General features: G+C 44.3%; 1 protein-coding gene across 1 annotated transcript; it reads right to left on the bottom strand.

Moving 5' to 3' along the window:
• Window positions 1–1,649: 1,649 nt before the first annotated feature.
• Window positions 1,650–10,919, bottom strand: SNX12 (sorting nexin 12). The gene is made up of 4 exons (XM_081808706.1): window positions 10,638–10,919; window positions 4,577–4,672; window positions 3,893–4,017; window positions 1,650–3,489 (listed from the first exon to the last, which is right to left on the bottom strand). The coding sequence occupies exons 1-4, from the start codon at window positions 10,800–10,802 to the stop codon at window positions 3,387–3,389; spliced, it is 489 nt and encodes a 162-aa protein (XP_081664832.1). The 5' UTR covers window positions 10,803–10,919; the 3' UTR covers window positions 1,650–3,386.
• Window positions 10,920–13,780: the final 2,861 nt, after the last annotated feature.

Raw genomic sequence — 13,780 nt, 5'->3', positions numbered from 1 at the left:
AGGTTGAGCTGCTTCTGTGCTATGGGTAAAAGGGATTAATTAGTAATAAATACTTAGATGCATACATAACCTTGAATTCCTTATAAAAAAATGCTTCTCCTCGGTGTTGATGGGTAAGAGGGCTTGGATTTGGGGTTCTTTCGGGACCCAGTTACTGTGCTAACATGACCCACTTGACTCCAAAGAGGGAATTTACCTGACCTGATATTAAACAGAAAAAAAAAAACTGGACAACTAGATGTGCCTGGACCTCTAATTTTGTCTGTAGCATTTTGTCTTATTTAGACATCTCCTACAATAAGGAATAAGTATAAAGTCTATGAAGAAAGAGAATGTAATGTTTTATTTATACCACGACCACCCCACCCCACCCCAGTCCAGCTTTTAGTATAAGGCTGGGCACACAGAAGGCTAAGAACCGGTACTTGTTAAATGAATGTCATGTGTCCAAAATTTTGATATTTTATTCTATAGCTGCTTTTTCTAGTTATTCTCTAATTCATTCTCTAACGCTGCTGCCTACGAAGGTTGCATTTGTCTCCTTACTCTTCCTTTCTCTTATCTCACAGAAACTTCTATTCTTCCCTATCCCCTCAGATATCTTTAGTCATCTAATTCCTGAACTACCAAAACCTCTTAACTTCGATTCAGCCCCCACTCTTCTACTCACACCCAAGTACATTGTTGTCACCTTAATTCATGTTTTGACCACATTACTTTCTATACCTTCTTTCCATGCTCAACTACATGATTAAAACAAGCTTTGACTTCCCAAATAACAAGACTCCTAGCTCCTCTTATTCCAAACTTTTACTAAAACCCACTTTGTGTAGGAAGCCATTTCAGAACACATCGGTCAGATGAAAATATCCACCCATCAAAAGTTCTCAGAGTTAAGAAAAAAAAAGTTCTCAGAGTTCATTTACCTTTCTGCCTGTATCCCATCTATTTGAAAGAAAATACTCTCGGGGTGCCTGGGTGGCTCAGGAGGTTAAGCATCTGCCTTTGGCTCGGGTCATGATCCCAGGGTCCTGGGATGGAGCCCCACATAGGGCTCCCTGCTCAGTGGGGAGTCTGCTTCTCCCTGTCCCTCAGCCCCTCCCCCCAACTCGTGCTCTCTCTTGCTCGCTCTGCTCTCTCTCTCTCTCAAATAAATAAATAAAAAATCTTAAAAAAAGAAAATAGTCTCAATTGAGGTATAAAAAAAACCTATGAAAGATATAGTGTTCACAGATGGTATGTTGGAGGATGAGCGCATGCACACACGTGTTTATGTACACATAGAGTATATGCATATATATGTATATACACACACACACTATAAATATATTCTGCCCAAATTAGCAGAAACCCACAAGCTTAAAAACCAAATCTGCTAAATCTGACCCAAACCACAGGTATTAAGCCCTATGGCTACTTCCTGCAAGCAGATGCATTACCTCTGTGACAAAGTCAATTGGAAGTTGCAAGTATAGGTAAATATCGCTACAGGCAGCTAGGATTCTGTTTTGTTTTTTTTTAAACTTAAATGTAAAACTTAACTTATCACCTCAGGACACTGACCATGTTATATGATTTCTGCACAATACCAAGAATATCCTAGACACTAAAAAGTACTATATTTACAACTTAAGCAGGAAAACAGAGGCTTGCTTCACAGTGGTTTAATATGAACAGAGTTGAATATGACATTGTCTGACAGAAGAATGAACAGTTTGCTGAATAAAAGCCCCGAGTCAGGATATATACACAGCAGAAATGGGGCCTCAGGCTTTCAGCACTTGTGCACAATGAAAGAAGAACTCTTTTAAAAAAAGTCAATAACAGAGAATACAAATCAAAAAGGCAGCAACACCAACATTGGGGAGGTGGGAAAGGGAGCAGAGCCTCTCTCTAGGGGCTGCTCAGCCCCTGGTACAGGCTCAGCAGCTGGAGAGCTGATCTGTCTCAGGGAACATCAACATTTAGAAGGACTCCAAATCCCATGTCAAAATGCAATCCTAATCTCTCTGATCAGGGTCTTGTCAGACTCTATAATCCTTTTCCCCAAGACCCTGTATAGAGAATTCCAATCCTTCCATGATGGACAGTCTAAGCAAAGAGTCCCCACTTTTGACACGACAACAGTTAACTTGCTCCCATCCCACCACTGGAGATAGATTATCAGGCCCCAGCAAACAAACCACTACCTTCCAGACAGAAGCCCAGGAAAGCTGCTTCAGACTCTAAGATTTGGGACATCCATACCCCGCTGCTATCTCTAGCTCAAATTCTGGGGATAATGCTGGAATTCCATGGAAAAGGAGTGCAGGCAGTTCAAAAACCCTGTGACCAAGCTGGGGAGGGCAGCGACAACTCTTGCCCCTGAGCCCCATTCAACAGCTCAAAGTGCTTAGAAGTCAGAGACTGTGTGGTTTGTTCATGTGCTTCTGCCCTATGGCAGCACTAAATGGGATGGGGGAAGGGAGGATGGAAGGGGGAGGGTAGTGATGCCCTTCCCCACCACTGGGAGGTACCTAGAAAATGATCCACTCCCACCCTTTAGGGAGTTACCTGGCAGTGGTGAGTTGCCCCCACCCCTCAAGCCATCAAACCTGCAAAGCTAACCTATAAAGTACCAAGGGCTTGGGGAGGGAGAACTGCTGGCCCATACTGACTCACCTGCTGATGAGCAAGAACAGGCAGCCAGAGTGGGGAGCCACAAAAGAGAGGGGCTAGACAACAAGAGTTCTCCTACTGCCCTATGGCTTTCTTCTGACTCTGAAGCAGCCATGATGAGGGGCCCAGAAAACCCACACACCTTGCTCCACACAACAGACTGCTTAGACTCTAGGATTTACTGCCATGAAAAGCAACAAGGGAGAGAGAAAGTAACAAAAGAAACTGTTGAGAAAACTGGGAGCAGGCCTAGAGAAAACAAGAACGTTTGGGTCTCTACCACCTTCCCAAAAAGGAAAAAGTTCATGCAGGTAGGAAATGCAGGGCTGTTCCCTGCTCAGCGTTCCTGGTTAAACCTAAGAGTAAGAAAATCCCCTGGACTTGCAGCATCAGTATGTATCCAAGTGCCCCACCAGCACAAGACCCGCCCCCGCAAAAGATTAGCCTTCTGGCATGGGTAAATGCCCAAGAAATTGCCTTCCAGTCCAATCCCCCCACCCGTACCCCAAGCAAAGGGCATCTGCCTGTGGTTCCCACCTCTCCTTAGAGAAGAGGATCCTAGCAGAGTGCCCACGGTTTAGTCAGGTACCAAGGAACACAATGCCAGCCAGTCTATCGGGCCAGGGGATGGGCAGCCAACTTCAGATCAAAGAGAGAGAGAGAGGCTTAGTGTAAAAACCAATGTCATTTTCAGCAGGAAAGTAGAGGGCAAGTGGTGAGAGGGGCTCCTACTGGCGCACCTTCCCGGGGACGTAGTTCCTGTCAATTGCCTCCTCCTGCAGGAACATGTGTAGGCAGCGTTCGTTCTGAGCCAGTGGGTGCCCAGCAATTCTATAAAGAGACCAAGATGGTTATCAGTAGTATTTGGGATCAGAGAGAATTTGCAGAGCAATGGGGGTGTGGACAGGGGAGGAAGGGCCAGGGCAGCTCCTCCAGAGGTTCAAGCAAGTAGAGGACAGCAACGGGGCACCATTCCAACCCTAACATTATAGAGGAGAAGGGGGAGAGAGGGGTATGGTACAGCGAAATCCCCAAACACATCCACCATGCGGTGCTTTCTCAGGCCCTGAGGCACAGGATCAGAATTCGGCTCAAAGGAACGGAGTTTTACTGTCCAGTGTCAGCTCACCGCACAATTGGCATCACATCTCATTCCAGAAGAAGAGACAGACAAAGCGTAGAAAGACCATGATGGCAAAAGCTGCAAGAAGAGTCCCCAGGAACTTGGGCTTACTTGTTAATAAACTGTTCGAGGCCCTGCCTCCTTTCTTCAATGAAGGACTCCTCAAAGATCCCTTCATCTCCTCGAAAAGGGAGCTGACGCTTCAAGGCTTTCCCAGGCAGTGGCGGTACTACAATCTGCAGGCAGATGCAAAATAGCAGCCACGTGAGAGAGGACGAAGAGGGTATGAGAGGGTGAAGCACTGTATATCCCATTTCCTATCAGGCAGGGTCTATCTTATCCCACGGCCAGCAACCTGCAAGAACTGAGGTCATAAGCATAGTCAAGATGGCTCAGGTCAAAAATGAACCCAACTGATTCTATAGAAGGACAGGTTTACCACCTCAAAAGAAAGGAAATAAACTCCAAATATTCCTCACTTTCTTTCACAACCCACCAGCATCCAGTAATTTAGCTAGGCCTTTCCTAACACTATACTGTATATTTTCAGCACCTACAGGAGTTAAGTTGTATGACTTTACTAGCCACTAATTCAAGTGATACTTTTTCTTTAAAATTTGTCCTGAACTTACCACTTTAAAGTTTCAAAGGGTATCACCCAGATCCAATGTGTTGGGACTGGATAGTGTTCAGCTGCTCCACTGCCTTTAAAATTTTATAGACTATGATCTCATGCCCTCTCAGCCTATGTAGGTCTCCTCCTCCGAGGATCCCACACAGGGAATGGGGTCATACCTTACTATCTCGCTCCAGCTCATTTTTTAGCCACTCAAAGTCACTGTAGCGCCGCCGTACACAGGACTCCTTCAGCTTGAAGATAGGTAGGTTTGTCTACAGGGAAGGAAAAATGAGAGACGAGAGATGGTAACTAATGTTCAGCCTGTGGTAGCCACCTGTCAGAACCACTTCAACAGGGCCCAATGAAGAAATAATCCTGTGAACCATGTTCCTATAACTCCTTTAAAATACCACCAGGTAAATACCGATCCTTACCACATCCAGCCTTGTCACAGTTGGTGATTAGAAGTCCCTTGCTGCTTAGAGTTTATCCTATAAATAGATTTGAAGTTGTATGCAAATATGTATGCACAAGGAGTTTCACTGTACTTTATTTGTAATAATTAATAAATGTCCATCAATAGGTAATTGGTTAAATAAATTACGGTATGCCTATACAGTAGAATTACTGTACAGCTATGAAAAGAATGTGAAATATATATGAGCCAGTCTGGAAATATATTAAGCATTAAAATTAAGGTACAGAACAGTACATAGAGCTTGCCTCTATTTGTTGTTTTTTTCCATTTGGTTTTAAAAAGGGATATGTGGGGCGCCTGGGTGGCTCAGTCATTAAGCATCTGCCTTCGGCTCAGGTCATGATCGAGCCCTGCATCGGGCTCTCTGCTCAGCGGGAAGCCTGCTTCTCCCTCTCCCACTCCCCCTGCTTATATTCCCTCTCTCGCTTTGTCTCTCTCTCTCTGTCAAATAAATAAAATCTTAAAAAAAATAAAAAAAAATAAAAAGGGATATGTATATTTACCCAAAGAAAGTAAAAACACTAATTCAAAAAGATATATGTACCCCTTCATTTACTGAAGCATTATTTACAATAACCAAGAAATGGAAGCAACCCAAGTGTCCATCAAAAGATAAATGGATAAAGAAGATGTGCTACATACACACAGGAATATTACTCAGCCATAAAAAAGGATGAGATCTTGCCAGTTGCAACAACATGGACAGACCTAGAGGGTATTATGCTAAGTGAAATGAGTCGGACAGAGAAAGACAAACACCATTTAATTCACTTATATGTGGAATCTAAAAAACAAAACAAACAAAAAGCAGAAACAGACCCATAAATATAGAGAACAAACTGCTGGTTGCCAGAGGGGAGGTGGGTGGAGGTATGGGCAAAACGGGATGGGAGATACAGGCTTCCAGTTATGGAATGAGTAAGTCAGGAGGATAACAGCATAGGGAATACAGTCAATGGTATTGTAATAGTAGTGAATGGTGACAGATGGTAGCTATACTCGTGGTGAGCACAACGTCATGTATAAACTTGTCAAATAACTATGCTGAACACCTGAAACTAATGTAACACTGTGTGTCAACTATACTTCAATTAAAAAGGGAATACGTGGGGCACCTGGGTGGCTCAGTGTGTTGAGCATCTGACTCTTGATCTTGGCTCAGGTCTTGATCTCATAGTTGTGAGTTCAAGCCCCGTGTTGGGCTCTGTGCTGGCTGTGGAGACTGTTTTAAAAAGGGTGGGGGGAGGGCGCCTGGGTGGCTCAGTCGTTAGGCGTCTGCCTTCGGCTCAGGTCATGATCCCAGGGTCCTGGGATCGAGCCCCGCATCGGGCTCCCTGCTCCGCGGGAGGCCTGCTTCTCCCTCTCCCACTCCCCCTGCTTGTGTTCCTGCTCTCGCTATGTCTCCCTCTGTCAAATAAATAAATAAAATCTTTAAAAAAATAAAAAATAAAAAAAAATAAAAAGGGTGGGGGAAGACATGTATATGTGTATATATTTATACTTATGAATAAAATGTTTATTCATAATAACAGTGATTGACTTTGGAGTATAAGACTAAACAACTGGAATGGCAGGGCTACATTTTTCATTGAACAATTTGAATTTATCACATGCACGTATTACATTTTCAGTTGAAAAGTGAATTTAAGTTCCTGTAAAGAACAAGAGAAAAGCACCTCCAAGGTATGCCTTCCTCAGCTTTTCCCATCCAAATCCTCTCTGTTCTACAAGTCCCAGATCAAGTCCCATTTCATCCAGGAAATCCTTCCTGAGAACACCAGCTTAATTTACTGGTCTCCCTCTCCTCTACATTCCTATGACATTTATACTTTAGTAGTGCCTGACACACTATTGTTTTATGTATCATGTTAGTCTTGCTACTTAGCAAAACTCTAATCTCATTGAAATCAGGAACCGTGACTACTTTTGCATTGCCCTAAATGCAGACTATGCGAGTTACTCAGTAAATACTCAATTGATTAATAGAGGCCCTATGTATTTGTTTACCCTCTCCTTGTCTAGAAAGTACAGCAGAAATAGCAATTACATTAAGTTGGCTTACCATCGCCTGCTCCCTGACATAAATCAGCTTATTCCCACATCTTAATCATTAGGCTCTAATGGCGACATGAACTACCAACAAACAAAAAGCCCTAATCCTCACTCCTGTCTACAGATTCTAAATAGAAACGGCCAACCACATGTATTAATACTGACTCTATTTCCCACCAGCCAATTCATATCAGCAGATGGAAATCAAAGGAACTAGTTTCTCTCCTTTCTCCACAACTGCCTCAGGGCAGGAAAAGAATATCTTCGAGCTATGCTAGTGCTTCACACAGTCCTCACTACATCATGCTTTTGGAAATTGTCTTTCCAGGATCCAGTTCTAGGTAGAGGTCATCAAAAGCTAAATAACTAACCAACTTACATTAGTTACAACTCTACCCAGGATCAAGGTCCAAGGAATGTTAATAAGCTGAAGGAGAGTGAGATACAGGTGAAGTAATATTTTATTACAACCTGTTCTTTAGGAGACTAAATAAAAAAACTGGAAACAGTGGTTTCTTTGGAAATGGGAGCCTCTAGAGGGGCAGAGGAAGGGAGGAAGACTTAGTTTTTACAGTGTATCTTTTTTTGTATCTTTTGAATTTTGTACCATGTGCATGTATTAACCATTCAAAATAAAACATTATAGAGAGCATTCTCAGAATCCTGCAAGAAATCTGCATGGGTATCAAATCATCGCATGATATACCTTGAACTTATACAATATTACATGTCAATAACATCTCAATAAAGCTGGGGGGGAATAATCCTGCAAGAAAAAAAAAAGTGCTTTCGTATCACGTGATTCTAGGTTTCCACCAGACTTCATTACAAATAACGTGATCCCCAAACAGCAGAACCTTAACTAGTACAGAAGCCAACAGAAGGACCAAAGAAAAGGGGGGAAAATACTGAGTAGATTCTTCCAAGACACAGCGAAACCACCCACTGCCATTTTGTGGACTTCCTCCTTTGACTCACAAAAATCCTGTTCTTCCCCTACCCCCACAGGATGATGACAATAATGACCTTTTATCTCAGCACCTAGCCATCTAAGGAAGGGGCTACTGTGTACTAAGTAAGATAGTCTCCCAACTCCAACCTATAAATTGTATGAGGAAGACAGGATTGTGTAGTACAGGATACAGAGAGTCCTTTGGCTCTGATCAACACAAAGTCAAGGGAAAGGAGAGAAAGAAACAAAGTTCAAGTCCACAGGACAACTGACATTTGAAAGTTCCACACACATCATGTGAAGTCACCAGGAAACCTCTCCAGACTCCTCATTTCTTGGGAGGGTGGGAGGGGGGGAATTCTTTCCTGAGCAAAATAAAAGAGAACAGCTTCAGAAATATTTACTATACAAAGAAAAAAAAGTCAGTGCCATCTGCTTCTACCATACATAATGCCTAACTCCCAAAGCCCATTCTTTGAGTCTCATGCTTCCTATAATGCCTACCATGATCAACCACCTAAAATAGCAATTAAAAACCAATTATTTCAACTTTTCTCCAAAACTGAATTCAATTAATATATTAAAAGCCTAGATAGCCATACAAATTAACATAAACAATACAAATTAACTCAAACCTACAGAACTAGGAACTGCCATCAACCCCATCATCATTGTACAATTAAAAATTGTGAAAAGGATGGATTAAAAGCTTAATGGTAAAAAAAAATGGTAAAAAAAATTTTGCACACTAAAGTTTTGCAACTAAGCACAGCCAAAGAGACTAAAGTGTAGTGGAAAGAGTATGATGAGGGGCTTTGGGGTCAGACAGACCTGGGTTCAAATCCCAGCCCCACTTATTAGCTATGTGTATTTGGGAAAGTTACTAAAACTGCACTCCTCCTTAGTTTCCTACCTGTAAAATGTCATTTTTGTAAGGATTTAGAAACTAAAATCTAGTTCAGTGCCTGGCACATAGTAGGCACTAGATGAACAGTCTCTGTTGTTATTAGAATGCCTTAAGACGAGAGCTATTTCAGGGCGCCTGGGTGGCTCTGTTGGTTAAGTGTCTGACTCTTGGTTTCAGCTCAGGTCATGATCTCAGCGTCTTGCAATCAAGCCCCAGGTCAGGCTCTACACTCAGCATGGAGTCTGCTTGGGACTCTCTCTCCCTCTCCCTCTGGGCACCCACATGCTCTCTCTCTCTCTCAAATAAATAAATCTAAATAAATAAAAGAGAGCTATTTCATTCATAGTCCCTAAGGCTCTTGGGTAATGCATGGAGACATTGTCTCTAAAACCCCACAGTAGAGAATCCTTACACTGAACAAGTTATGCCCAGTCTTTCTCAAGTAATTAAGTTTTCTACCACTAACAGTTCCCAGCTTTTATTGTATTTTCAGGGATCTAACTTCCATTCTTCCCCAAAGAGATGGTTCCAAGTAGTTCTTATAAAGGAGAGTTTTTTTCCAATCTTTGCTTCGATTTTCTTTCTTCAGTTTGGACTTGGCCAAACTTGGAATTTGGAGAGCATCATTTCTCAATTAAATTTCAAAGCCCAGGCAGGAGACACACTCTCATTTAATTCATTCATTCATTCAAAAATGAAAGCACATACACTCTTTTAGGTCTTCAAATGCTGTTTGAGCAGCATGCTGTCCATAGAGAATATTCTGGCCCTCTAGTCTGAGAAAAAAACATAAGGAAAATTAGAAAATGGTTCTCCAACTTTTTTGCCTGTAACCATTCAACTGGGCAAAAGAACCTGCAAACCACTACTGTATCCGCACATTCCATCCTTGCAGTGTGGACTAAGAACTAGAGAATAAAGTCCTCTGCAGTGCACACTGGAAGAAGCCACTCCTGAAATGTCCTGAAATATTAAATTAACCACAGACCACGGTCTTAACCCAAAAAGTTAATCTACAACAGAAAGGTCAAATGACCATATGTATACAGAAGCTCAAATGGGAGCCAGTACTGAAACAAACATCCTGGATACTTCAAATCTAAAGGATCAGCACAGGATGAGAGCACCGACTGACAATCCACCAATCCCCTTGCAAGACCAGGCTTCACCATGAGACACAGCATGTGGTACCTGAGAAAACTTAAGCACAAAACATTTCTCTCTTTCAGATGCTAATTCTACACAAGTCTGGGGAGCACTCAATCTCAAGGAGACTCCCTTTCTTATTTCTGCTCTACCAAGCCCACTGTCTCCCTTTCCTGGAGTCTATCTCCCCTTTAATCCAGGCTTTGCTTAACTCCATCATTTCAGGGAGACCTCATTAGGAAGAAACCGGGGCGTCCTGCCCTCCCTCTTTAGACTGACTTCCCACAACCTAGTTTAGTTATGGGACCCAGAGATGTATCACCTTGGCTTTCCATCCCCCCCAGCCCTCTGCCACTTTTCCTTCCCTCCTTCTGTCGCTACAGTCAGGATTCCTATTTCCTTTCATTCCTCACTGTAATCTTCTCCATCGTCCCCACCCTTATCCAGCCATGCTTCACTTCTTGCTCATAGGTACTTATTTTCCCTCGCCCCAGTCCGATGTCCCCCTCAGGAGTTTTCCGTATCCTAGGGCCACAACCTAGTCTGGAGACCTCTCTCCAAACCTATGAAGCCCCTAACCCCCAAATGACCCCTCCAAGCGTCTCGGCCAATGTTAATCGTCCCCATGGCAGCCCCCCCCCCCGCCCTCCCCGCCCAGCCGCCTGGTCCTCCCTCAGCTGTCTCCCTCACCCCGTGACTCACCCGCATGCGAACCTCATAGGTGGTGAAGCGCGCGCGGCCCACGCCCACCGTCTGTGGATTAAAGATGTCGATCTCCAGGAAGTTACTTGGCGGCCCGTAAGCGTCAGTCAGGTCCTGCGGCTTCGAGTTAAGGCGCCGAGTGTCAGCCACTGCCGTGTCCGACATCTTTCCGAAGGAGAGACCGGGACCGGGGAAGGGGGTGGGGGACAGAGGCCGGAGGCAGGAGCGCGCACAGCCCCTCCCGTTTGCAAAATAACCAGCCAACCCACAGACAGCGGCGCCGCGCACGCGCGCCCACGCACGCACGCACGCACGCGCACGTTCCCTTGGCCCCGGGCCCGGCACCCTGAATAGCGGCCACGCTGAGGGTTGAGTCCCGTACATTGGAGGCCTCGTTCAGGCTTCCGGGCGGTGTTTGTGGCCGCCCCGGAACCTGCATCTCCGATACGCAGCGCCCCATATCCTGGCAAGCACCATAGGCGGAATCCGCCAATCGTTGCTCCCCAAACCCAAGAAATGGTCTTATACCGTGTATCTATCGGCTGCGGGCACTGCCCCGCAAACTGGGACCTTGCAGTGATAGGCCGAAGCCCCGTGACCTGAATAAGTCAGGGTTTTGCGCGAAAATAGAAGGGTGTTCTCCGGAGGGTGGGGTTCCAACAATAATACTAAGAATCTAGAACGCAGCCCTGCCACTTGGTGCCACTGATGGTTTCAATTCGTTCCACATGCAACTGAGCATTCAGCACCACGGTGCCAGGGAAGCAGCGAGGGTGGGGTAAACGTGATTGCTCATTCTCACTTTTCAGGAAAATTGGGGCATATCTTCATCCTGCACTTGTTACCACATAAAGCTCACCCCAGGTGTACTCAGATATATTTCTTAGCAAATTGAGGGCATTTATTTCATACCTCTGCCTCTACTCTGCAGAACTCCATACTTGACACTGCTCGGAGGTTGCTTGCAGCCCATAATGGAGATAGAATACATGTCTAAATGAGAAAATATCTATAGACATATTGATATTTATGTGACTAATTTACACATGGCCCACATGAAGGGTGGTGATTTTAGGTCATCCTTTCTCCCCCCTGCACCTGCCTCTTCTGCTATTTCCCATGTCACTGATGCCTGAAATCCTTTCGACAGAGTACGAGACCCTATAATTTCACAGTTAAGTTACTTAATTCAATTTAACTGATAGCTACTAAGCAACCACTTATGTGCCAGGCACCATGCTAAACACTAAAGACCTAGAGTAGAATAAGGGAGTCTCTGCCCTCAAAGAGTTAACATTCTTTACTAAAAGAATGGAAGACAAGTAAATAAAACTAATGACAAATACAAAAGAAGTGAGTGTTCCAAGCAGCACATAGGACATGAATAATTGGAGGAATTAGGGAAAGCTTCCTGGAGGAGGAAACATCTGAGTTTGACAGACATGAAAAGGCATAAAGGGGAGGCGCCTGGGTGGCTCAGTCGTTAAGCGTCTGCCTTCCGCTCAGGTCATGATCCCGGGGTCCTGGGATCGAGCCCCGCATCGGGCTCCCTGCTCTGCCGGAAGCCTGCTTCTCCCTCTCCCACTCCCCCTGCTTGTGTTCCCTCTCTCGCTGTGTCTCTCTGTCAAATAAATAAATATTAAAAAAAAAAAAAAGAAAGAAAGAAAAGGCATAAAGGACGAATAGAAGTGGAAATGGGAAAAGGCAATTTCTTGCAGAGGGAATAGCATAAGCAAAGTCATCATGATAAGAAACAGCATATTTTTAGGCAGGTGTCACCAACTCAGATTGCATAAAGAAAATGCTTTGAGAAGTAGACTGGCTGGGGACAGGCAATGAGGGTGATCCTTCTTTATGAAGCAAAGGATCTCTGGCTTTATGAAGTAGGTGATAGGAAGCCACAGAAGGATTTTTTAAAAATATTTATTTATTTATTTGAGAGAGAGCACACGAGCACAAGTGGGGGGGCAGAGGGAGAGGGACAAGCAGGCTCCCTGCTGAGCAGGGAGCCCCACGTGGGACTCCATCCCAGGACTCTGGGATGGTGACCTGAGCCGAAGGCAGACGCTTAACCGACTGAGCCACCCAGGCGTCCCTGATCATGTATTTTTTCCTGCTAAAAATCCTTCAGTGTAGGAGCACCTGGGTGGCTCAGTCGGTTAAGCGTCTGCCTTCAGCTCAGGTCACGATCCCAGGGTCCTGGGATCGAGTCCCACGTTGGGCTCCTTGCTCATCTGGGGAGCCTGCTTCTCCCTCTGCCTGTCGCTCTCTTTCTCTCTGACAAATAAATAAATAAAGTCTTTTTAAAAAGACATGATCATATTTGTGTGTTAGAAGGATTATTTTTCAGGCAACATGGAAGATGTATTTGAATTGAATGAGGCTAATTATGAGAGTATCAACAATATGATTTGGAATCAGGTGGTGATAGTGGGAATGAATGAAGAAAAGGAAAGAGAGAGGACTGAGATTGAGGAAATAGGTAAAACTCGTGTCTGATTAAATATGGTGGTATAGTATAGGGCTTAAGCATGTGAGCTAGGGACTTAAGCTGCCCGGGGTTTAAATTCCTGTTTCCTAGCTGTATGGCCTTGAGCAAGTTATCCAGTTTTCCTCATCTGTAAAATAGAAATGCTAAGACTAAAAGCCACCTCTGGGGCTTTTGTGAGAATTAAATGAAACAAAATGTGTGTGAATAGTAAGTGTTCAGTAACTATTAACTATTATTACTATTTGAAGGGAGGGGAAAGAAAATGAAAATGACTCCTAGGTTTCTGATTTAGGTAACTAGGTGGATGCTGGTACCACCGATCAAAATTGGAATTACAGAAAGAAAAGTAAGTTTGGGAGGGAAGACCAAGTTCCATTTAGAAAAACCTGGGGTGTCTGAAGGACACCCAGGTGGAGATGTCTAGCAGGCAGCTGGAAATACTGGCCTGGAGCTTGAGGGTGGGGGAAGGGTTAGAGATTTGGGAGTCATTAGCATATAATGCAGAAAGAAAAATGTGAAGAGGCAAGGGCAGAAGATTTAAAAATTGGTGAAAGCAGGGTGCCTAGGTGGCTAAGTGGGTTAAGCGTCTGCCTTCTGCTCAGGTCATGATCCCAGAGTCCTGGGATCCAGCCTCACATCAGGCTCCCTGCTC

The sequence above is a fragment of the Leptonychotes weddellii genome, chromosome X (assembly GCF_054177405.1).
Source record: "Leptonychotes weddellii isolate Sample4059 chromosome X, ASM5417740v2, whole genome shotgun sequence".
In the NCBI taxonomy this organism is placed as follows: Eukaryota; Metazoa; Chordata; class Mammalia; order Carnivora; family Phocidae; genus Leptonychotes; species Leptonychotes weddellii.
The sequence above is the reverse complement of the archived record's forward strand: the minus strand, read 5'-3'. Positions and strand labels throughout refer to the sequence as shown.

Coding starts and splice junctions, on each gene's coding strand:
- SNX12 (XM_081808706.1), bottom strand. CDS start 10,802: ATGTCGGACACGGCAGTGGCTGACACTCGGCGCCTTAACTCGAAGCCG. Junction 4,673..10,637: donor CCTATGAGGTTCGCATGCGG/GTGAGTCACGGG, acceptor CCTTCCCTGTAG/ACAAACCTACCTATCTTCAA. Junction 3,490..3,892: donor CTCGAACAGTTTATTAACAA/GTAAGCCCAAGT, acceptor GTCTCTTTATAG/AATTGCTGGGCACCCACTGG.